Source organism: Salvelinus sp. IW2-2015, linkage group LG19, assembly GCF_002910315.2.
Source record: "Salvelinus sp. IW2-2015 linkage group LG19, ASM291031v2, whole genome shotgun sequence".
Taxonomy (NCBI): Eukaryota; Metazoa; Chordata; class Actinopteri; order Salmoniformes; family Salmonidae; genus Salvelinus; species Salvelinus sp. IW2-2015.
The window spans coordinates 20434116-20458675 of record NC_036859.1 but is presented as its reverse complement, the minus strand read 5'-3'; the positions used below and the strand labels follow the sequence as shown (position 1 = coordinate 20458675).

The window sequence follows — 24560 nt, the reverse complement described above, 5'->3', positions numbered from 1 at the left end:
ATTGTATGATCTAGAAAAGAGTACGAAGCCGTTTCATTTGGGCACAATTTTTTCCAAAGTGAAAACAGCGCTCCCTATTGACAAGAAGTTCRCTGAGACACTGAAGAACATGAATCTGTTTTGGTAAAAGCACATGGAAACCAACCCTTTTGGTTCATTTTAGATKAATCAATCTTGGTTGGTGCAGTTAATGGTGACATTTCCATATCAAAGTGCTTGACTTCCGTGTCTGTTGAGCATACTAAACTGAACAGAGGTGTTAACAAACTGAACCAAGACAAGTATGTCCCCCTAAGCTTTGTACTTGACCATTGCACAGTATGTTCCATGTTCATGTAAAATGTTAGCTTTTTTGAAGGTGTTAATTCAATCATTCTATGTTGATTGATATTTCTGAGTAATAAATGCATTTTACTTTGATGATTACTCCTTCACTCATTATGTTTCAGCATCTCGACTACGAAAACAAAAAGTCGTACACCTTTAAAGTGGAGGCCTCCAACGCTCACCTGGACCCCCGGTTCCTCCACCTGGGCCCTTTCAAAGACACCGCCACAGTCAAGGTCAATGTGCTGGATGTGAACGAACCCCCTGTGTTCACTAAGACCTCTTACACCATAGATGTGTATGAGGATACTCCTGTGGGCACAATTATTGGATCAGTTACTGCCCAGGACCTAGACGCAAGCAGCAGTGCAGTTAGGTTCGTCATCATGCATACATTTATACATTGTATATACAGTACCAGTCAAAAGTTTGGACACACCTACGATTTTCTTTATTTTTACTATTTTCTAAGTTGTAGACTAATAGTGAAGACATCAAAACTATGAAATAACACATATGGAGTCATGTAGTAACCAAAAAAGTGTTAAACAAATCAAAATATATTTTAGATTTGAGATTCTTCAAAGTAGCCACCCTTTGCCTTGATGAAAGCTTTACACACTCTTGGCATTCTCTAATCCAGCTTCACCTGGAATTCTTTCCCAACAGTCTTGAATGAGTTCCCACATATGGTGAGCATATAATTCCTTCACTTTACGATTGGCTCATTCACCCCCCTCCTCTCCCCTGTAACTATTCCCCAGGTCGTTGCTGTAAATGAAAACATGTTCTCAGTCAACTTACCTGGTAAAATAACGGATAAATAAAAAATAAATAAATAAATAAAACTCTGCGGTCCAACTCATCCCAAACCATCTCAATTGAGTTGAGGTAAGGTGATTGTGGAGGCCAGGTCATCTGATGCAGCACTCCATCACTCTCCTTCTTGGTCAAATAGCCCTTACACAGCCTGGAGGTGTGTTGGGTCATTGTCCTGCTAAAAAACAAATGATAGTGCCACTAAGCGCAAACCAGATGGGATGGCGTATCTCTGCAGAATGCTGTGGTAGCCATGCTGATTAAGTGTGCCTTGAATTCTAATTAAATCACAGACAGTGTAACCAGCAAAGCACCCCCACACCATCACACCTCGTCCTCCATCCTTCACGATGGGAACCACACATGCGGAGCATCCGTTCACCTACCAATAATGGAACCAATAATCTCAAATTATGACTCAGCAGACCAAAGGACAGATTACCACTGGTCTAAYGTCCATTGCTCGTGTTTCTTGGCCCAAGGAAGTCTCTTCTTCTTATTGGTRTCCTATAATAGTGGTTTCTTTGCAGCAATTCGACCATGAAGACCTGATTCACGCGGTCTCCTCTGAACAGTTGATGTTGAGATGTGTCTGTTACTTGAACTCCGTGAAGCATTTATTTGGGCTGCAATCTAAGGTGCAGTTAACTCTAATGAACTTATCCTCTGCAGCAGAGGTAGCTCTAGGTCTTCCTTTCCTGTGGCGGTCCTCATGAGAGCCAGTTTCATCATAGCGCTTGATGGTTTTTGCGACTGCACTTGAAGAAACTTTCAAAGTTCTTCAAATTTTCCGGATTGACTGACCTTCATGTCTTAAAGTAATGATGGACTGTCATTTCTCTTTGCTTATTTGACCTGTTCTTGCCATAATATGGATTTGGTCTTTTACCAAATAGGGCTATCTTCTGTATACCACCCCTACCTTGTCACAACACAACTGATTGGCTCAAACGCATTAAGAAGAAAAGAAATTCCACAAATTAAGGCACACCTGTTAATTATAATGCATTCCAGGTGACTACCTCATGAAGCTGGTTGAGAGAATGCCAAGAGTGTACAAAGCTGTCATCCAAGCAAAGGGTGGCTACTTTGAAGTATCTCAATTATAAAATATATTTGGATTTGTTTAACCATTATTTAGTTACTACATGATTCCATATGTGTTATTTCATAGTTTTGATGTCTTCACTATTATTCTACAATGTAGAAAATAGTCAAAATAAAGATAAACCCTTGAATGAGTAGGTGTGTCCAAACTTTTGACTGGTACTGTATTTAATAAGTGGTATTTGCCTACTGTATGTTTACTTAAAGGTGAGATCCATCAAGGCTGGGGTTGAGAAATGGGTTCATCATGGGCTGAGTTACTTTACATTTGGGCACCTATCTCTGACATCTTAAACGGCAACAAAACCCAACTGTCGCTCTGCTCTTTAGAGGTATAAATGAACACTGACATCTACTATCACATTTGGCCTGTTGTTTGTCGTCATCYTTCACATGTTTTTCAAGTACAGTTGACTTCCACTCTGTTAGTGTTGAGAGCGGGAATGTGAGACGCAGGACATGTCTTGCACAAGACCATCAAAATACTTTGTAGCCCAGCTGTGTGTTTTTTGTTGTCTATGAATATTTCATGGCTTACTACAAATGGAAGAGGCAGTAATTCACCTTGCTTGAAAGGCAGTCTTCGTGATGGCTGCTTAATATTTTAGAGCATTACATTTGTCATCGTTCTTTTGGAATACGGAACACTTAAACGTACTAAAACGCTGATCAAAACACAACCAGGCTGCATCCCAAATTACATCCTATTCCCTATGTAGGGCACTTCTTTTGACCAGGCCCTGGGAATAGGGAATAGGATGACATTTGGGRAAAATCCTTAGTCTCTACATGAAAAGAAAAAGATAAATCTTCTGTGTAATGTTTGCTGTCATAGCCTTGGTCTTTATTTGATTGATCGTTCTGACATTTCTCCTTGGGGACCAATAAAATATGTATCTATCGCTATAGATCTATTACGTAGAAAAGGTATGGCAAAAATAGTTCAGCTGTAAGTCTTGATTGAGAGATGCCATGTGAGGTTGAAGGAATCACATGTATATGTTTATTATATGTTTTCTGCGTGTTTTGTAGGTACTCTATTGAGTGGAAGAGGCCTGTGGACAGCTGCTTTGACATTGATACTGTGGAAGGGACCATCTCCACCAACGAGATGTTGGACAGAGAGAGTAATAGGCAGCACAATATCTCTGTAGTGGCCACTAAAGTTAGTAAGTATTGGGACGAAGAGTTAATATGTATATAATATATATTAATATTAGAGGAGGCTGGTGGGAGGAGCTATAGGAGACAGGCTCACTGTAATGGCTGGACTGGAATTAATGGAACGGAGTCAAACACGTTGTTCCATGTGCTTGATGTGTTTGGTAACATTAATTTATTCAATTCCAGCCATTACAATGAGCCAGTCCTCCTATAACCCCTTCCACCAGCCTCCTCTGGTTAATATACAATGCATTTGGAAAGTAATTAGACCCTTGACTTTTCCACATTTCGTTACGCTACAGCCTTATTCTAAAATGGATTAAATATTCATTATTTCTCGTCAATCTACACACCCTTTTGCTATGAAACACGAAATTGAGCTCAGATGCATCCTGTTTCCATTGATCATCCTTGAGATGTTTCTACAACAAATTCAATTGATTGGACATGATTTGGAAAGACACACACCTGTCTATAGAAGGTCCCACAGTTGACAATGCATGTCAGAGCAAAAACCAAGCCATGAGGTTGAAGGAATTGTCCGTAGAGCTCAGAGACAGGATTGTGTCGAGGCACAGATCTGGGGAAGGGTACCAATAGATTTCTGAAGCATTGAAGGTCCCAAGAACACAGTGGCCTCCATCATTCTTAAATGGAAGAAGTTTGGAACCACCAAGACTCTTCCTAGAGCTGGCTGGCTGCCCGGCCAAACTGAGCAATCGGGGGAGAAGGGCCTTGCTAAGGGAGGTGACCAAGAACCCAATGGACACTCTGACAGAGCTCTAGAGTTCCTCTGTGGAGATGGGAGAACCTTCTAGAAGGACAACCATCTCTGCAGCACTCCACCAATCAAACTCCCCAAATACAGGTGTGCCAAATTTGTAGCATCATACCCAAGAAGACTTTAGGCTGTAATCGCTATCAAAGGTGCTTCAACAAAGTACTGAGTAAAGTGTCTAAATACTTATGTTAATGTGATATTTCAGTTTTTTACTTTTAATACATTTGCAAACATTTCTAAAAACGGTTTTTGCTTTGTCATTATGGGGTATTGTGTATAGATTGATGAGGAAAAACAACAATTTAATCAATTTCAGAATAAGGCTAAAACGTAACAAATGTGAAAAAAGGGGTCTGAATACTTTCCGAGTGCACTGTATATCCGCCTGCGGCCGTATTCACAAAGCCTCTCAGAGTAGAAGTGTTGATCTAAGATTTTTTTTTTAAATCCTTTTAAATCATCATGAACAAGAGGGGGGCCCTGATCCTAGATCAGTGCTTCTCTAAGACGCGTTGTTAATAACGGTCCTGGAGCAAATAACTTGGATGGAGTTTGCAGTAGTTCACCTACACACACAATGTTCCTTTCTTTTGGCACCATCTAGTGGAATTGACTTATACTCATAGTAATGCAGACTGACAGATTACATGAACTAATGCTATTTCTCCACTGAAAGGGCTGCTTTTCATATGGGAAGCTTTTCAATTGGAAAAAATAATTAGCATGATAAGCAAATCACCCAATACAATCAACACATATTATTAATATCTTATAATTTGTCTGTACTGCCATTTGTTTTTCTATTCTTTTTTTCAATTACTTTTAAGTGTTGTGTCATTTCATTGTCAATTTCATATTGATTGAATGAGGCATGCAATTCCAAATGCAAACAGATAGTGTCACTGTTGCATATTTTGTCAAGCTAGAATTAACATGTGCCCAATAAACCACAACACTGATTGTTTGAAAAAGCAGTTCAGACATGAGAAGAGAAAGGGCTTTTGCAATGCTCACTCATTTGTGATGCTCACTGAGGTCCACTATGTGCATGGTGTATTTATTATGTGTTGTATGATTACTGTTTTCTTTGATTCTGCAGACAACCCTCTCCTATCCAACAAGGTCACAGTCACAGTCAATGTGCTGGATGTCAACGAGTTCCCTCCGGAGCTTGCCGTTCCCTTTGACACTTTTGTCTGTGAAAATGCAGAAGTAGGCCAGGCAAGTACAATTCCACTGTGAGAAAGGCTGTGTGCGTGAGTGCGTGTGTATGCGCGTGCGTGTGTGAGAGAGAATGAAAGAGAATAATTGTGATAAATAGTTTCTCCACTTGGTTCTAAAGTTGAAAGCTCTTTGTGCTTTGCCAGGTAATTCAGACCATCAGTGCTACGGACAAGGATCTTCCCGCTGTTGGACAGAGGTTCTTCTTCAAGTCCCCTAGGGAAATCAGAAACAGGAATTTCACCGTGCGAGACTTTGGAAGTAAGCCATATTTTTTCCCTCCAGAAAAGAGATCAAGAGAGAGAGATCAAGAGAGAGATCAAGAGAGAGCGATCGAGAGAGAGAGAGAGATCGAGAGAATAGTTGTGGCACGTTCAATAAGGATTTTTTTGTAGAAAGGGTTTTTATACAATAATATTATACAGAGACTATCTATTATGATGCAGTGCCAGTGACTCACTGCAAATCTGTTTTCTTGATACTATCTCCCTACAATATCCACAAACAATTGGTATTGTTAAGAGTTTTTGTCACGACCCAGGGGATGTCAGGCACTGCAGCCCCCACAAGCCCCCCACCCCCCTAGGAAATGATCTCTAAAACAACMTTTTCTCTCAGCCTCATGGCAAAATGTGTAAAATAGCTTGACATTTTCTTTTTTCGAAACTGCACTACGCCACTAATACCAGGGTGCAAACGAGAGTGTTCAATCAGGCCCGCGTGTGGTTTGAGTAAAAAATAAAATGAACTCAGTATACTTTAAAATGACTAAAATCAAATTGAAACAAACAATTTGTAGATTGTGCCCAGCTCGCTAATAATCACCAGAATGAAAGCTAGACATAGAAAATTCCCAGAACGATGGATAGAGAACAATTCAGTTTCCAATTTTGATGTAGAGGAAATGCAACAAATTTTCAATGCGGCCCTCCGGACCTCACTGAAGACCGAATGCGGCCCCCAGGGCAAGATGAGTTTGACACCCCTGCCCTAGAGCCTTACCATCTCACCAACCTCTGTTCGTATTTTTCTAACACAATAACGCATAAATATCAGGCTTGATTCAGAGGGACAGCAGCGCTCATGGCAATTGCAGAAAACAGGCACAAGGTGTGCTTTAATGGCTCCTACTTGTCAAGTGAGATCTTTGTCCAGCCAGGCAGAGGGAAGGCTGTACAGAGTCAGTTCACAACCACTATCCTGGTGCTGGAGAGGAGAGGAGGCAGGGCACATCTCGACACTTCATCTCTGTATAGCCGTAAAAACGGCAGGCCTGTGTTTGTTTCTCAGAGCCTTGCATTGTGCTGCTGGCCCTATTTGTTTTCTGTTGTACATTCTAAGTACACACCTTCACCTTATTTCAAATAAGCTGAGAAGCAAAAGCGGTAAAAGTGACATTTCAGATACAATTCAACATCTCCCCTGAAGAAAAATTGGGCTTGATAAAGGTCGGGCTTAGACATCAGCAAATGCATGTAGCCCAAGACCGGCAGCGATGTAGATCTTTAGTACAGGTCCCTATATTCCTCCAGGAACGAAGAGCATTACATAAGAACTAAGGAAGTACTGCATGTATATGTACTCTGTTGCATTACAAGTGAACAATCTCTGATCTCATTTGGTTTTCAGACAACACTGCGGGGATCGTGACCAGACAGACGTATAGGATTTCAGTCAGATATTTAGAGTTAATCGTTAATGGACGTGTGGGGTTTCAGCCATGTTGGGTTAATGGTTGTCATTTGGTTTCCAGACAACACTGCGGGAATAGTGACCAGATGTCTAGGGTGCCAGGATGGATTTATTGATTGATTTGAGACATGTAGGGTTAATTATTGTGTCATTTGGTTTCCAGACAACACTGTGGGAATAGTGACCAGATGTCTAGGGTGCCAGGATGGATTTATTGATTGATTTGAGACATGTAGGGTTAATGATTGTGTCATTTGGTTTCCAGACAACACGGCGGGGATAGTGACCAAGCGTGTAGGGTTCCAGAGGCGGGTCCAGGAGTACTACGTGATACCTGTGGTGGTGGAGGATAATGGGTATCCAGCCCAGAGCAGCACCGGCACCCTCACTGTACGAGTGTGTGCCTGTGTGACTGACGGGTCACTCCTGTCCTGCATGGCAGAGGCAGTCTTCCTACCAATGGGCCTCAGCACCTGGGCAGTGATGGCCATTTTACTGTGCATGGTCATACTCCTGCGTAAGTCCTGTCTATCATTCAGACTGTGATCCTGGTGCAGAAGCAGAGTATTTCTGAACTTTTCATCTGACACCTTGAGAATGAGAGTAATAATGATTACCACAAGTATTAATTTCCTACTACAGTATAGACTCTGTAAATGCAATTAATCGAAATGTTAAACTGTCATTTTACACTAGGGGGAGCTGAAGTCCTAACATACAGTAACTTCATTAAATTGACGTTACAATTTGAAAAATGGCCCTTGAAACAGTCCCATAATCATAATCATACTTATAGGTCGATTTAGCTCACTTATCTTGGTCTGGCCACTCCCCCCCTACTTTTTCCTACTAAAGTATAATCTCTTGCTGTTGCATAACACAGTGAGCACTTCAGTAGTATGGAGTAGGCTGCTGTGCTGTAGTCTCTACTGTCTGCCATTGGGAAAGAGGAAAAGGGGAGGGAGAGGGAGATGAAAGCCAGGTGAAACAGCCTTTCATCCTGTCTCAGTACTACAATAGTGACAGATAGCATGTCAGAAATGGATCCCGGCTGGCCTCAGGCTGTGATTATTTTAAGTTCTCCTGCTAAAAAAAGAATGTCTGGAGAAATAAGGAAATTAGCTAATGGCTCCTAACACATGACATCCGACTGTCTCTCTTCCCATACCCTCCTACAGTACCTTGAAAGGCTCTTGAAATGCACGTCAATGTATATTTTCACTGCAGTACATCTATGTATGTAAAAGATAACACACTGTGTGTGCTTGGTTCTTTTATGCTGTAGCGATCTTTGCACTCTATGTCGGCCTGAGACGGCAGAAGAAGAGGGAGACGTTGATGTCATCCAAGGAGGACATCCGGGACAACGTGATCCACTACGATGACGAGGGGGGCGGCGAGGAGGACACCCACGCCTTCGACATGGGCACTCTGAGGAACACCAAAGCCATCAAGGAAAAAATGCTCCGCAGGGGCACAGGGTCAGAGGTCACCGCCCAAACTGAGATCAATGAGTCGACCCCCACCACAGAGGGCAGCGCGGACATTATCAGGGACTACATCCACCAGCGTCTCCAGGAGAACCACCTGGGTTTCTCTGCTCCGCCGTATGACTCACTGGTCACGTATGCCTACGAGGGGGATGGGTCGGTGGGCGAGTCGCTAAGCTCCATCGAGTCGTGGATGGCAGACGGTGGAGAAGACTTCAAATACCTCAGCGAGTGGGGGACGCCCTTTAAAACTGTAGCGGGGATATTAGATAAAGACAAAACAGATCTTCCCGTGGCGGAAGTGGAGGAGAGCCGAGAGTACCTGTGAGGACAAGAAAAGCAGAAAAGACTAATGTGTTATATTTATGTTAGATTTTTTTTAAAGACAATGGGAATAAAATCAAGCCTTTCAGTTCAGTTTTAATCATATTTTGTGATGGTTGTTTATTTAGAAGGCAGAACATTTGAAATGTTTTATTCAAATAAACTTGATAACCCTCTCAAAGTGCCTCAGGAACTGCTCTGTTTGTATGTAACTAAACATTTTTGTCCGAATAACCAGAATCTACAAAATATATTTCAAAAAAAGTATATTTAAAAGAGTCCCTCTCAACCATCCTCACATAGGCCAGCTGCACTCACACAATTGTGCTAAACTTGGCCTTTAGACAATAAACCTTCAAAAGCATGCAATTGTGAAAAACTCTTATCTTGGATTCTGATGACTTAGCTCGAATTGACGGTATTGCTAATCACAATAGGCAAATTGTTTCTATCGAAAAAAAGACCCAACCAATGGGACTTGTTTGTCTTGTGCATCAGTGAGGAGCTACACGTTTTCATTCCCTTCTATTCTTGTCAAATTAAATGTTAAGTGATTTTTAAATGTCAACTGCAGTGGCATCTTTTATTGTAATGCAATTTTTGCATTAATTATGTTAAAGACCATGAGGTTAAGACTCTATCTGGAGAAATACAAGCTTTCGACTTAACCACACACAAACTGCATTAAGCAGTCAGATGTTTACATCTCATACATTTACTTTACAGCAAGTCAGCAGGGTAAGCTCAGACAGTTTCAGTGCATTATTTGATTTGTTCATCTACAATATGTTTAACATTTTCAATGTAGGCCTATGTTGATCTACCTAAATGCATACATTAACAAAGAACATCATGTTTCCTTTTGAGTTTTGATTCATATCTCCTACGTTGTTATAATACTAAACACACACTCCTTGAGTAGCAAAGTGACAAACAGTTAATTGTTTTAGCGTGTGTTTTATTTGTTGAAGTAAGCAAATAGATTGTGAACCTACACTGAGTGTACAAAACATTTGGAACACCTTCCTAATATTAAGTTGCACCCTCTTAAGCCCTCAGAACAGCCTCAATTCGTCTGTGCATGGACTACAAGGTGTCGAAAGCGTTCCACTGGAGTGCTGACCCATGTTGACTCTAATGCTTCCCACAGTTGTGTCAAGTTGGCTGGATGTCCTTTGGGTGGTGGACCATTCTTGATACACAAAGGAAACTTGAGTGTGAAAAACCCAGCAGTGTTGCAGTTCTTGACACACTCAAACCTGTGTGCCTGGCACCTACTACCATACCCCGTTCAAAGGAACTTAAATCTTTTTTCTTGCCTATTCACCCTCTGAATGACACACGTACACAATCCATGTCTCAATTGTCTCAAGGCTTAAAAATCCTTCTTTAACCCATCTCCTCCCCATCTACACTGATTTGTGGATTTAACAAGTGACATCAATAAGGGATCATAGCTTTCACCTTGATTCACCTGGTCAGTCTATGTCATGGAAAAAGAAGGTGTTCCTAATGTTTTGTACACTCAGTTTATTGTCGCACTTTGAAGGTGACATAAAAAGATTTACGGTAATTCCTTTTTTATTGTACTGGTAAAAACAATATGGATGATTTGTAAGTGTGTGGCTCACCAAAAATCCAATATCCACACACAGCGTATTTATTCTACTCCCAGAGAGCAACATAACATACATGTTGACCCTAATCAACATGTCATCATACTAAATCATTGTTATGTTATTCCCATATACAGCAGTAACCCACAGCCCCCAGGCCAGAGGCACCCACACCTCTGGAAGTGAGAACATGGATGAAGACATCATCATCAGGCTGCTAAACTACCGATACCCCCCACTACACAATATTATGTTCCTTGCTCACATGCTGGGGCCTAAATTGGCCATTCTAATTCCGTGCAAAGACATTCATTGTAGCTTTTTAAGAAAATCTCTTTTTCCCCAACACTATACCACCAGCAGAGGTCTAGAATTACTTTGTTTTATTCAGGCAGTTGAAATTGCATTTTCTGAGGAATTCCCTTCTCCATGTTGAAATAGATAGATCATAAAAAGTTCCTCTTTGATGCATCCTCCAAGATGTTAATTACGTGTGTGCTTTCTTTCTCTTTCTCCACAAAACCACTTATTTTGTCCACTTGTTGGCAAGCTGTCATTTCCAATGCATAACGAGCACAACATCAGAATTCTTCTTTTAACTACGTAGCTCAATAAGAATAATTATGGAAAGCAGGGGCTGAATCTTGACATCTTAATGTCTCAGTTATCTTGTGAAGATGATTGTTGCATGTTGACTCCATTTATAGCTTTGAGATATAAGGTTAATTGGGGGGGAAATCTGTGTATCTCTTGGGGTTCCTACTTTTTCTTGGGGTTCCTACTTTTTAATACTTTAATACTGTCTGATACAATATCTGGAATACTGTAGCCTTAAATGAACAGTTGCATGAACAGTTGAACAGTTGCATAATGAACAGTTGCATAATGTCTTAGTGCTGTAAGTATTTTTTATTGTTAATGCTATTATAAACTGAAGAACCCTTCAATACTCCTTATTTTCAGAGATTTCATGTAATAATGATTCAGGTCAAATCCTGTTCCTCTACTCTATTAGATTTTTGAACAAAAATAATGACCCAGACAAGACATTGATTAAGTGCTTTTAGATTAGCATATGCTACAGTACACATACACAGTAGCCTATATCCCCATTAAAGTCCTTTCCCCATTCTTCTTCCCAAGTCAACTATATCATTTGTAGTTTTAGCTTCCAGGAGAAAGTAATGTACTTTGTCGAGACAAAAAAGGGCAAATGATAGAACCCCCTCAGTTTGAGAAACAGGATTTAGAAAATGTATTGCTGTGCCTTCTTTTGATTCGTTATGTATTCATGGAGGTAGCAGAGGAAGTCAGACCAAGCGAAAACAAACCGGAGACAGTCATAGTAATGTGTTTTACTCCTGCTGTTTCCAGCCACCTTTAGCTTGTTCATGGGTAAACAATTATGAAGAACGTGAGACGCATCAATGTTTGCATGGGCTTATTGTTATATTTGTCTAAATTTCTACATGACCTGAAGGCACACAGTGGGGAGTTACATTCTGTTTTGTATCAAAAAGTGAAGGATTTCAAGACTATATTCCCTAAGCAGGACTACAGTATTCCCTAAGGAAGGTGCCAGTCAGTCCCCTTCACACCCTTTGCATTTTAAATAGATTTTTCTAGATGCTCATATGCATCAATTTGGGCGGTCTCAATGGTATACATGCTGCTGGTTTTTTGGGGGTGGGGGGTGTGCCAAATTTCTCTGACAAACTCTGCCAAATTTCTAATTGGTGTAATGTAATCCAATCAGTACAGTAGCAGCAGCCTCATTTTGATTTTCTTGTTAAATTGAGTCCTATTACAGTTTTTTTATTCGCTTTGGTACAATTTTCACAAGTATGTGATGAATWWAAAAAAAAMTCTTAGTACAAATTGGTAACACTTGTAACGCAGCCAGTCTTACATTCAAAACCTTTAATTGTGCATTCATTTCGTTTRTAGACATCTTTCACCACACAACCTTTGATCCAACATATACGTTTAATGTGAAATATAATGAGTACATTGGTTTAATCACAAGTACACAACATAATGATATTTTATCTTTTCATTTTAAAAACCATTTAATCCAATAGCAAAACATGTTTCAAAATTGCCTTTTGAATGTAGTATGCTACAGTACTGTTAATTACAATACATCACACTGTTTTCACATTAGGCACCWCTCATAAAAAATGAGTGAACATCACATTTCCATAATTTCTATTCCAGGTGTGATCAAAGGTGTTATAATCTTTCACAGTGTAATCAAGTGAAAGAAATGAAAGAAACAATGTTTAGCAGCTACTAGTTTGCATCAGAATTGCAGTACATATCTTCATTGTTCATGCACCTGGAGAAAAGCCATGTCTGACATACAGTACCAGTCAAAAGTTTGGATATACCTACTCATTCAAGGGTTTTTCTTTATTTGTACTATTTTATACATTGTAGAATAATAATACAAATAAAGAAAAACCCTTGAATGAGTAGGTGTGTCTAAACTCATGACTGKAACTGTACATTATACTTTTATGTTTCTACTTTACAGACATACATTTTCATTAGGTACACTGAACAAAAATATAAACGCAACATGCGTTACAGTCCATTTAAGAAAACCAGTCTATTGAAATAAATAAATTAGGCCCTATCTATGGATTTAACATGATTGGTCATGTTTACCTTAAAAGAAAAGGTAGGGTGAGCCTCCCGAGTGGCACAGCGGTTTAAGGCACTGCATCACATTGCTTGAGGCGTCACTACAGACCCGAGATCGATGCCAGGGTGTGTCACAGCCGGCCATGACCGGGAGACCCATGAGGCAGCGCACAATTGGCCTAGCGTCGACCGGGTTAGGGGAGGGTTTGGCCGGGATTTCCTTGTCCCATCGTGCTCTATCAACTCCTTGTGGTGGGCCAGGAACCTGCAAGCTAACTACGGTCGCCATCTGGACAATATTTCCTCCGGCACATTGGTGCGGCTCTTGAYCTTCGCCTCTCCCGAGTCTGTAGGGGAGTTGCATCGATGGGACAACAATGTAACTACCAATTAGGGAGAAAAAGGGGCATTTTTAAATAAAAATTAAAGGTAGGTGCSCAGATCAGAAAACCAGTCAGTATGTGGTRTAACCACCATTTGCCTCATGCAGCGCGACACATCTCCTTTGCATAGAAGTGATCAGGCTTTTGACTTTGGCCRGTGGAATGTTGTCCCACTCCTCTTCAATGGCTATGCGAAGTTGCGGGAACTGGAGCACGCTGTCGTACACTTCGATCCAGGACATCCCAAACATGCTCAATGGGTGACTGGTGAGTATGCMGGCCATGGAATAACTGGAAAATGTTCAGCTTCCAGGAATTCTGTACAGATCCAGTACAGATCCTTGTAACATGGGGCCATGCAACATGAGGTGATGGCCGGGAAATGAAAGGAACGACAATGGACCTCAGGATCTCATCACGGTATCTCTGTGCATTTAAATTGTYCTTGATATAATGCAATTGTGTTTGTTGTCCGTAGCTTATGCTTACCCATACCATAACCCCACCACCACCATTGGGAACTCTGTTCACAACGTTGACACCAGCAAACCACCCACCCGCACATCACCATGTCTGCCATCTGCCCGGCACAGTTGAAACTGTGATTGTTGCCATTGTGTTGTGTGACAAAACTGAACATTTTAGAGTGGCTTTTTATTGTTCCCAGCACAAAGTGCACCTGTGTAAGGATCATGCTGTTTAATGGATTATCTTGGCAAAGGAGAAATGCTCACTAACATGGATGTAAAATAAGCTTTTTTTGTGTTTGGAAAATTGGACATATGGGACCAAAACTTTACATGTTGAGTTTATATTTTTSTTCAGTGTAGTTCTCAAAGTTTGTAGTAGACAAAGCAGTTTACATGTCAAATCTCTAGGTTTACCAAACGTTTAAGTGATCATCAATTAACAGCAGTCGGCTTAAGTAATAGTAAAATGTCTTTTAACAAAAGAGAAGAGAATCAAATCAAAAGAAATGTGAGCATTACATTGTGAAAGGMAATTACTTCATATGAACATGTATGGCAATGTGAAACATGTACAATATTTCTAGATGACTGTATGTTTTGTGTGTTGTACTTAGTCAACTGCCTTTTTGATGATCTGTTTTCAGTTTTGTACTGAGTTGTGACAATGTACCATATACTTGTGAAAATTGCACCAAAGCGATTAAAAAACTGTATTTTCCATCAGACCCAATTGATTACACAACAGTAGTGGGAGTGCAAGAGCACAGCAGAGTCTGAGTGTGTGTGTGCGTGCGTGTAAGAGAGAGGGGGGGGTAGAGAGAGGGACAGAGAGAGAAAAATAGAGCAATAGAGAGGAGAGAGGGGGGACCGAGAAAGAAAGAGAGTGAGAAAGAGGAGAACCAAGAGCAAGAGGGGGAGAGAGCAGACTGCCAGAGTCATGTGCTGTCATACTCTTCTTTTCCCCTGTATATTTAAACATTTTCTTGTAATGGACATTTTTTCCTTGGAGCTGTTCTCGACGGTGCTGAAATGAGGACAATGCACATCCCTAGGTCTCGTGGGTGACTGGAACTCTGGATTTGTTCATTCTTTATAGCATCCGGAATGCAGCGTGTGCATTGCATTCCTCTCTCTGCATGTGGTTTCTGTACCTGAGTCACGCGCCTTTGAGATGGAGCCATGAGATTTCAATGAAAGTGAAACAGGTAGGGCGGAACAGTCCTGAGATTTTYTAGTTGATAGAAAATGTTGTTTTCAGTTACTTTTAAAGAATGCTTTGTGTGTGACTGTCAAGAAAGCTATTTCCGGCTGAGGGAATTTTTACTCAGAAGGGATGGCTTTTTTGTGTTGTCTTATAAGAGACATTGAGAGGGGGRAAAATATGTTTTATYGTCACATACACCAGATAGGCATGGAATGTACAGAGGATGCGGTGGAGAAGACCGACAATAACATGTAAGAGAGGAATTCAGAAGAGGCAGTAAAAAGTATTTAAAAATGCTGTGTACAATGAAGGTCTTTAGTGATGAAGCAATTGAAGTGAAAACAGCCATTTACATGAACTGACAGACTAGCGAGGAGTACATCAAAAAGAAACATCAGAGGGTAAGGGCAGCTCACTTAATTCAGTTTCAGTTCGCATGGCTGGATAACTTCAAGGTTCTGAGGCTGTCGATAGGTGTGTGTGTGTGTGTGTGTGTGTGTGATGTGTGTGTGTGTGTGTGTGTGTGTGTGTGTGTGTGTGGTGTGGTGTGTGTGTGTGTGTGTGTGTGTGTGTGTGGTGTGTGTGTGTGTGTGTGCTTTTGCTTTTGTCGCACGAAGCTCCGTGCGACAGGAATGTCGTGTGTATTGGCAGGGTGGTGTACTACACACTTATGTATTTCATTATAATGTATGCATGTGTGCACCTTCATTCACAGTGTGAAAACACAAAATAATTGGTGAATATATATAGGCAACATTTAATTATGCTTACTTAGTTTCTCAGCGATATCCTGGAAATACTATACCTCAGAATAAAGTGTATCCTAAGTGTTAATGGTACAGCCAGGTATGGAGTGCTCCTCTGTCTGTTGAGGTTCTTAGAGTGGATGCACTAGCACTGACAGCTGCAGCTGGCTTGTGAATCGCTTTTCACACCGCATAAGGCAGTATACACAGAGAGGAAGAGACGAAGCGTGAGGATTTTTACTCTGCCCAAAATCTGTCCATGTTAAGCAGATCATTCATTGTTAAGCAAATGAGTCGTTTTTATATGGGGGGCAATAAGAGAGAGTTGAATTTAGTCAAGATAAARAAATATATTTATATTTTGATATGTGAGGCTTATTTGATCTAATGGAAGTTTCRTAATGATTAGGTTGTTACTAGTGTACTGATATAAGTAGAACACGCGACATCCCAGAAACCTATAAGAAAAAACACTTTATATCGGAGTTGTCCCTGTAGAAGTTCGAGACGTCTATGCATATTCATGAGTCTAGCATCTCACTCTCCATTGAATACAGGCGGTTGATGTCAACCCCYCTCATTGAATATTCAAAAAAGTATTCAAATAACAAGATGTATCCACCAGTTTGACAGCCCGCTGTTCCGCTCTGTGGACAATGAATCWCATTGTTATGGTAGAGACACAAGCATCTCGTCATTGTATCCAGTACCTCTGRTATACCTCAGACAGACAACAGGATCTCAAATCATATGTGGAGAATGTACTGTAGAATAATGCTGGGATATTACACCCTCTGTAATGTGGCCAAAAGTAGTGCACTTTATAAGGAATAGGGTGCCATTTGGGACGCAGTTTCATATAACAGTCCAACACCTACTCAAACCATCGAGTGATGATTCTCTGGCCTGACCTAACTGACTGTTGATGAAGTTGTCCACCATTAAAAGTGCTGTGGGTTTGATCTCATGTGGTTTTTATTTGACTTCAGTTGCAGCTTCTCAGCATGACAGCTTAAAGTGTAAATCTCCCTCTGACATCTGAGGAGGAACTCTACCAACTGACTGGCAGTCCAGAGAAATACCCACCATAATAAACTAGTTTAACACATTTTGGGAGATTAGCAGCTCAACAGCTTTCATCTCCCATCTTATCAGGTTTGGTTCAATCTTACCTTTTATCAGCTGTCTCTCAGTAAAGAGTCCCATCTTCTCTCCAGAACCCATCAAGCAGCTGTCTTTTTGTTAAAGGGTTTCTTTGGGATTTTGGCAATGAGGCTCTTTATCTACTTCCCCAGCTGAACTAGTGGATACAATAGTTATGTCTGTGTCCAGTATGAAGAAAGTTAGAGGTAGTTTCTAGCAGATACCCATAGACTTCCAGTCATTGCGCTAACGCTAGTTAGCATTGGCTCGCATAACTACCTCTAACTTCCTTCATACTGGACACAGAGAAATAAAAATGGCATCCACTAGTTCATCTGACTCTGGGGAAGTAGATAAAAGGATTCATTGCCAAAATCCCGAAGTATCCCTTAATGAACAGCAGCTGTTCTTTAAATATGTTTATAATGGGGACACTTCCACTGTCATTTAGCTCACAAAGTAGTTCAGAAGCTGTCTTCAGGAGAGGGTAGGCTAAGGCACAAACACAAACGTGGACATCTCAATATTGCAGTATGCTGATATGCAGACATCCATCTTTACAGCACTGTCTCATCAGGGTCTGCAGTTGAGTAATGACTATGTGTGATGAGGCTCAGACTGGCATTGTACTCAAGCCCCAAATCCTAATGACCAAAGGTAATTGCATTGGGGATAATTGCTAGACACATTCATAACACTTTCATGTTAACATCATGACGTGTGGATAATTGTCAGACTTATCAGTCATAACATGGAAGGTCTGCCATACAGTTGATAACTATTATGTGCTGTTATGGGATATGTTACCCAAATTGGAAGACCATTTTGATATTGACAGATACCAATATATGCAATTTTGTACTTAATATTATTTATCGTACTGCTGTAGTTGGTATATGACCTGTTACTTTGGCTGCCCTGTTTCTGTCCAGCTTTGGCAGCTCCACTGGCATTCCTATATAATATTAAGGCATGCTCTCCAGAGTATTCCAGGCAATAGTCCATCTGTAAACTACCCACCCAATTTACCTACCTCACCCCCCATACTGCTTTTATTTATTTACTTTTCTGCTCTTTTGCACACCAGTATCTCTTCTTGCACATGATCATCTGATGATTTATCACTCCAGTGTTAATCTGCTAAATTGTAATTATTCGATTTATTGCCTACCTCATGCCTTTTGCACACATTGTATATAGATTCTCTTTTTTTTTCTACCATGTTATTGACTTGTTTATTGTTTACTCCATGTGTAACTCTGTGTTGTCTGTTCACACTGCTATGCTTTATCTTGGCCAGGTCGCAGTTGCAAATGAGAACTTGTTCTCAACTAGCCTACCTGGTTAAATAAAGGTGAAATAAAAAATAAAAAAATTATGGCCTACCAGGAGTGTGCTCAGCAAAAGTAAAAATTTGCAGAGGTAACATTTACACAACAGACAATCCCAAACCGATCTGGTCATTTCAGCAACATTCCAAAATGGTGTTTATGTAACACACATTTCCCATTCCCTAGGATAAACCAACAGTAGTGTGGTCTAAGAATAGATACCGTGTGCAACTTGAATGCATAGTGCGTCATATTCGACTTGGATGTTTCAAGGAAAGCTTCATTGTCGAATTGTGTGTCGGTTACTAGCATGAAAATGCATGTGTATAGAGGTATACATGATTATATTCCATTCACATAGTCCCAAAACTATGACTTATCTTCCTATGGCACGTCTTGACACATCTAGTAGAATGATTTTTACTAGAATGATGTGGATTAGTACTCATGTTTTTAGACAGGTCTAACAAAACTAACACAGCCACCTATCAAACTCCAAAACAAACTCTAACAAAACCAAACAGACATCAGGTCATTCTGTGAGAACACATTGAGAATAGAGCAACAGGAAGAAAGAAAAGAAAACTCCCTTGCTTCAGCACCACTACACCCACAGCTTCCCAGGCACCCAGTCAGAATAACAACAGATTGATGCTGATGCCGCCTGCCAGTTGTCTGCTCTTTAGCCACTCTATCACTTACTCAGAAAGGCGCCCTGTCACTGAGAATGTCCACAGGAATATTTGATGGACCTATACCGGTGATCCCAGACAGCGATGGAAATGTGGCCACAGAAATAACAAGCTGATGAGATAGAAGACTGTCAAGTCTCTGTAAGGCTCCATTCCTCCATTCCTAATTTATCTGACACCCCAGTGTCAGAGGATGAGGGAATGTAGGGTGACAGGAAATTGGAAATAGTATAACAGTCCCCAAATGTTGAGAGCAGTTTGGTGGATTATTAAGGGTTATAAGTTGGTAGCTAGCTCCTGAGGAGAAACCTAGAGCGAGCACACTTTTATGTGCAAAGAGAAGTACAAAGCACATGAAGTTGAGTGAAGAAGAAAGAGAGGGAAGTTATGATGGGAACTCTATGTGATGTAAGTGGCTCACTCAACTGCTCAGAGTCAGTGGAGAAGAAAGAAACTTTAAAAGAAGTTTCCATCAAATGCCTAATGTCGTTTCCTAGTTTAGCTTGAACTAGAGAGAGAAATTATCTCAGACAACAACCTACCTCATGGGAAGGGTAAATTGGAACAATTTTAACATTACAATGACCTGTCAGATAGATTATGTTCCAAGATACTGTAGTAAATGTTTATCCAGAGATGTGTTAGTATGTTCACACAGGGAGAGGAAAATTAGTTACCCTCCTCTAAACTTTGTAGAGAATCAAATAGAGTTCCAAGATGTAATAATATATTGCCCTGCTCAATTTTGCCATTCAAATAACAGTTATTAGTGCTATACTATGAACTCAATATAGTAGATATGATTTTCTTGCTGCCCCCTATATCAGAGCTCAGCTTGTGCTTTCTTGAACCCCTGCATGCTTGAGCGTCCCAGGATGTTGACCTTGCAGTAGTTCTGGCCCACTAAAGTGACTGCCTCACCTAGATTAATGCCACCCCTTTTGTAATCTCAGTCACACACCACCACTACCACAGCCATGAAAATAAATGACTAGTATCAGTGCCCATTTGTCATCTTTGACTAATGCCCAACTGTGGAATTGCAATGTGACATTTATTCACAATTTCAAAAGATAAGAGAAGGCTACACCATGTGCATGCCCTCCTCTTCTAAATTGCCAGCTGCCTAGCTGCCTGGAAAGAAAGCACATTTCTGGATGGAAAATGAGCACGAGGGAAAGCTTTCATCACTAAACCCATTGTAATGCATTCATTTAAATTACTAAAGCCCTTGTCAAAGCTTAGACAAATAAGACATGAACCATGGTATGGATACACAGGCATATTGCATATAATAACCAAGGCCAGGAGTTTTTTGTGCTGACTATGAGATCAGGAAAACTATGGGCCATACAGTGCAAATATCACGTAGTATAGTTCCAATGTTCCATTTTGAAGATATTACACACACTCTCTCTTTTTATCATTTCTGTAACTTGTCTCGTCAAATTCAAATTATTTGAAATTGTGATATTTAAGTCAGTTAATGTAATTGATGTCTTCCTCTTAGGCAAAATACTCCCTGACACCATCTAACACTGATGCCGAATTAAGATATTGGATAATAGGACCTTGTCAGGTCCACTCATTTTAAAGGAATTACTGTCTCAAGGGCTTGGCTAAACCAGTTTGCATTAAACATTGATTTATTTGATGAGCGATCATGCTTTGTGATATGCTGATGTAGATGCCATACAGTATCCCCATACATTGAAAATGCTTTTAAAAAGGGCCTCCCAATAGTATAACCCTCTCATTCAATTATATTGTGGTCCCGTGTGGCTCAGTTGGTAGAGCATGGCGCTTGCAACGCCAGGGTTGTGGGTTCATTCCCCACGGGGGGACCAGGATGAAAATGTATGAACTTTCCAATTTGTAAGTCGCTCTGGATAAGAGCGTCAGCTAAATGACTTAAAATGTAATGTTCCACTTATAGCCTAACGCCTCATCATCGTGGATCAAATATTTTCTAGCATGACTAAAATCTGTGAATTCTTTGAAATAACTCATCCACCTGGTCAATTCATGTCAGTATGACAAAACGTTGAGGTGAGGGGAATTTAAGGACACCTTCCTAATATTGAGTGGCACACATACACAAAAACGTTTTAACTCTTTAACCTGTCTCCTCCCCTTAATCTACACTGACTGAAGTGGATTTAACAAGTGACATCAATAAGGGATCGTAGCTTTCAACTGGATTTACCTGGTCAGTCTGTCAATGAAAGAGCAGGTTTCCTTAATGTTTTGTACACTCAGTGTATGTTTTTCATAGGTGAAGGTAAAAATAAAAATCTCTGTATTTTCTTTGTACATCGTTGAATATTGGGAGTATCCATGAACAATTATGTTTGTTGAAGAGTATGTGTGTGTGCAAACACATTTATTCTCACGGCATAAAATGCTGTTTTTTGTCAGAGAAAAGCTATTTCTAAAACATTGTATACTATATTGATTCATTTCCTGTGACAAAAGTCACAATAAACATTAAACATTGTGACAACCAACAACGCACTGTGTGACATCCAACCCCGCGATTGGGCTAGTTGTCACAAGTGGACAGATTGTATTTCATGGCTTATAACGCCATGTTGGAATAAGATATGAGGATCAAAATGTTCCCAATTCCAACCCAGGACCTTGGTATTTCTCCTAATATTGAAAATAGTCTTGTAAGTTATACTGGTGCTGAGAAATACACACAAGAGTAAACAGTGTGACAACCAACCCCGGTCTCCCCTACAGTGTTACATAACTCAACCTGGGGCCCACCAACAGGGCCACTCATAATGTTGGCAGAGGTAAATAAATAAATGAGTCTGAAAAGATAAATCACCTCCCTAGCCTTTGAAGATGTGGGTGGATACCGGGCAAAGATGATGGATGGCATGGGAGTCAACTGTGAAGGTTTGATGACTTTGGGGCTCTGGTATGTAAACCTAGTTTTCCTCCCATAAGCCCTTTGTTATATCACATTCTCATCTCTTTGCTTTCTTCCACGATACTATGCGCAACCCTCCCTCCCCTTTATTTTTTTATGTGCCGGCACATTCGCTTTCATCTCAGTTAAAAATGCCCTATGGTCTGGAGGGGCTTCACGATCTTTGCTGCACATCACTCTTCCCTCCCTCCCATTCACTCTCAGTCTTATATTATTCATTAGGATTCCTTTAGGAGCAACACTCACCTTAAAGCATATTCAACCCTCTGCTTTGAGCTTGTTCCACCTTAGTCACTGATGCAGCAGATGTAGAGAGAGAGAGAGAGAGAGAGAGAGAGAGAGAGAGAGAGTGTGTGTTTAGTCAGCCAATCAGAAGCCCACTCCAGAGCTGCAGCAGACAAGTAAGGCAGCAACCTGGCGGATTGGGGAGATGACTCCACTGAGGTGGATTGGGAGCAGCAGTTGACAGATGGGGTGGGAAGCAAAATGAAGAGGGAGAGTCTGATCACAGCTCACTGTTCACACACCTTATCATCTGTTTGGAGAGGAAAGGTAAAGGGAAATTGTTCAGCACTTTCAATCCATCTCTGTTGTCATAGTCTTCACATCTGCTACTGTTTGTGCTTCTACTCCTGCTGCCTCTGCTGTTGGATCCTCTGAAGCTGCTTTTGCCTGTGGTGAGCACTGCTGCTGTGAATAAGTGCAAGTTAATTTGTTTTATTCACGCTGCTTTAGAGCCTCTCTATATGGCCAGGGGTGTGCTAAAGCAAGAGCCCTGACGCCACATTTTCAATGGTTTTATTGTTTGAGCTTTAATGAGCAGTGGTGTCCTTTATATTATCACCAAGGTATCTATCACATTACCATTGGACCTCTCCTAGCCACTCATTGCTCCAGCTCTAAGATGGAACTAAACAGGAGAGTGGAACCCTGTGGAAACAATTTCACTGCTCCATGATCAATTCACTGCAGTCTAGCAATTGACTATGTTAGTGCCTCAGAAGGTGTAGCTGGCTAAAGACCTGGAAAAGATGGTGGTTCTGCAAAAAATATCCACTTAACGTGTAGAGGAAGAATTGTAGTTTCTGCAAGTGCTGATTTGTATAGAATAAATAAGCGTGTATGTAAGCTGCTATTTTAAAATGCATTTGTCAGCTGCTGCTCATTACTTTATGATTAGAGAGATCCATGCTAAATGTATGTATAATTCCCTCCATTGAAAGGCCAAAGCAATTCTCCTGAGTTCCGTTTAATCTACAGGGGGGAGGTTTAAGACTCACTGGGACAGACCGTCTCTGCTAGCTAGATACCTCTTCACTAATGCTTTATGCAGTGGAGATGTCAATGTGCCAGACCCACGTCAATTCTTCCCTTGAGTCATTCTCTGGACTAATCCTGTAATGAGCATTCATTCTCACCCTCAGCTCCTGAGCCTTACTAAAACAAGGGGTGGTCTTTCTTCCTTTCCTCTCCCTCCAGTCTACACAGAGGGAAGAGGAAACCGGAAGCAAAGTCAAATTAGATTATTTGTGGGGAGCAAAAATCACCTGCTAGGTTTTGTAGATCTCAAACCCTGGGAGATGAGTTTTATGAAAGACATTTCTGGGTTAATAATCCCATTTGACCATCGTGGTGGATCCATGGTGGTCCCATAATGTTTTACTCCCACTATAACCAGTGACAGTATGTGTTGCTAGTAAAGATAGCGAATGCATTGTCTTCCAAAATCTCACAATGTCATTATTGCCAAGCAGGACATAGCATTTAAGAAAGTGTTTCTTGATGTGTTAGCAAATGGCCAATGAACAGAACATGACAGACCTTGGTCTTGAAGACCTACAGTATAAACTTCAAAATATAAAGCTGCAGTTACAGCAGGGGTGGGCAAACCTTTTGGCTCGAGGTCCTCATCAGGATTTTGAATGCCAGAGGGTCGCACAGATTGACCAATTTGTTTGTCAAAATCAATGATGATTGGGATCAGTGATGGATGGCATGAGTCAACTGAAGGTTTAATGACTTTGGGGCTCTAGCATGTAAACCTCTTTCCACCCATAAACCCTTTGTTGTATCACACAAATGTATCTGTTTGCTTCCACAATAGTAGGCGCAACACTTCCTAGCCTTTATGTTTTATGTCACATCACTCTTCCCTCACTCTTATATTATTTATTAGGATTCCTTTAGGAGCGACACTCGACTTAAAGCGAATTCAGCCCTCTGCGTTGAGTTTGTCCCTTATGCAGCTGATAGAGAGAGAAAAAAATAGATTGTGTGCGAGAGTAAAACATTTAAGGAAAATGCTGAGATGACTATGTGCCAATCAGGTTTTAAATGTCCCAGGCCACCACCCAGACAAGGTTTTTGTTGAAACGAAATGACTGTATTTAAAAGGATTTCAGGGCATTGTCATAGTATTCACAACAGTGTTACGGGATGTCTTAAAGCAGTACATCAGTTATC

General features: G+C 40.7%; 2 protein-coding genes across 2 annotated transcripts in view; both read left to right on the top strand.

Moving 5' to 3' along the window:
• The window catches only part of LOC111978941 (cadherin-12), a 33048-nt gene extending 23893 nt beyond the window's left edge, over window positions 1–9155 (top strand). Inside the window, exons 7-12 of the mRNA XM_024009188.2 lie at window positions 450–703; window positions 3286–3422; window positions 5298–5419; window positions 5566–5680; window positions 7377–7628; window positions 8397–9155. Coding sequence (XP_023864956.1) covers window positions 450–703; window positions 3286–3422; window positions 5298–5419; window positions 5566–5680; window positions 7377–7628; window positions 8397–8929 — 1413 coding nt within the window. The 3' untranslated portion in view covers window positions 8930–9155. The remainder of the gene's footprint in view (window positions 1–449; window positions 704–3285; window positions 3423–5297; window positions 5420–5565; window positions 5681–7376; window positions 7629–8396) is intronic.
• Window positions 9156–14933: 5778 nt separating this feature from the next.
• Window positions 14934–24560, top strand: part of LOC111979790 (cadherin-18-like) — an 85403-nt gene continuing 75776 nt past the window's right edge. The window contains exon 1 of the mRNA XM_024010495.2: window positions 14934–15245. The gene's annotated coding sequence lies outside the window, so the exon portion shown is untranslated. The remainder of the gene's footprint in view (window positions 15246–24560) is intronic.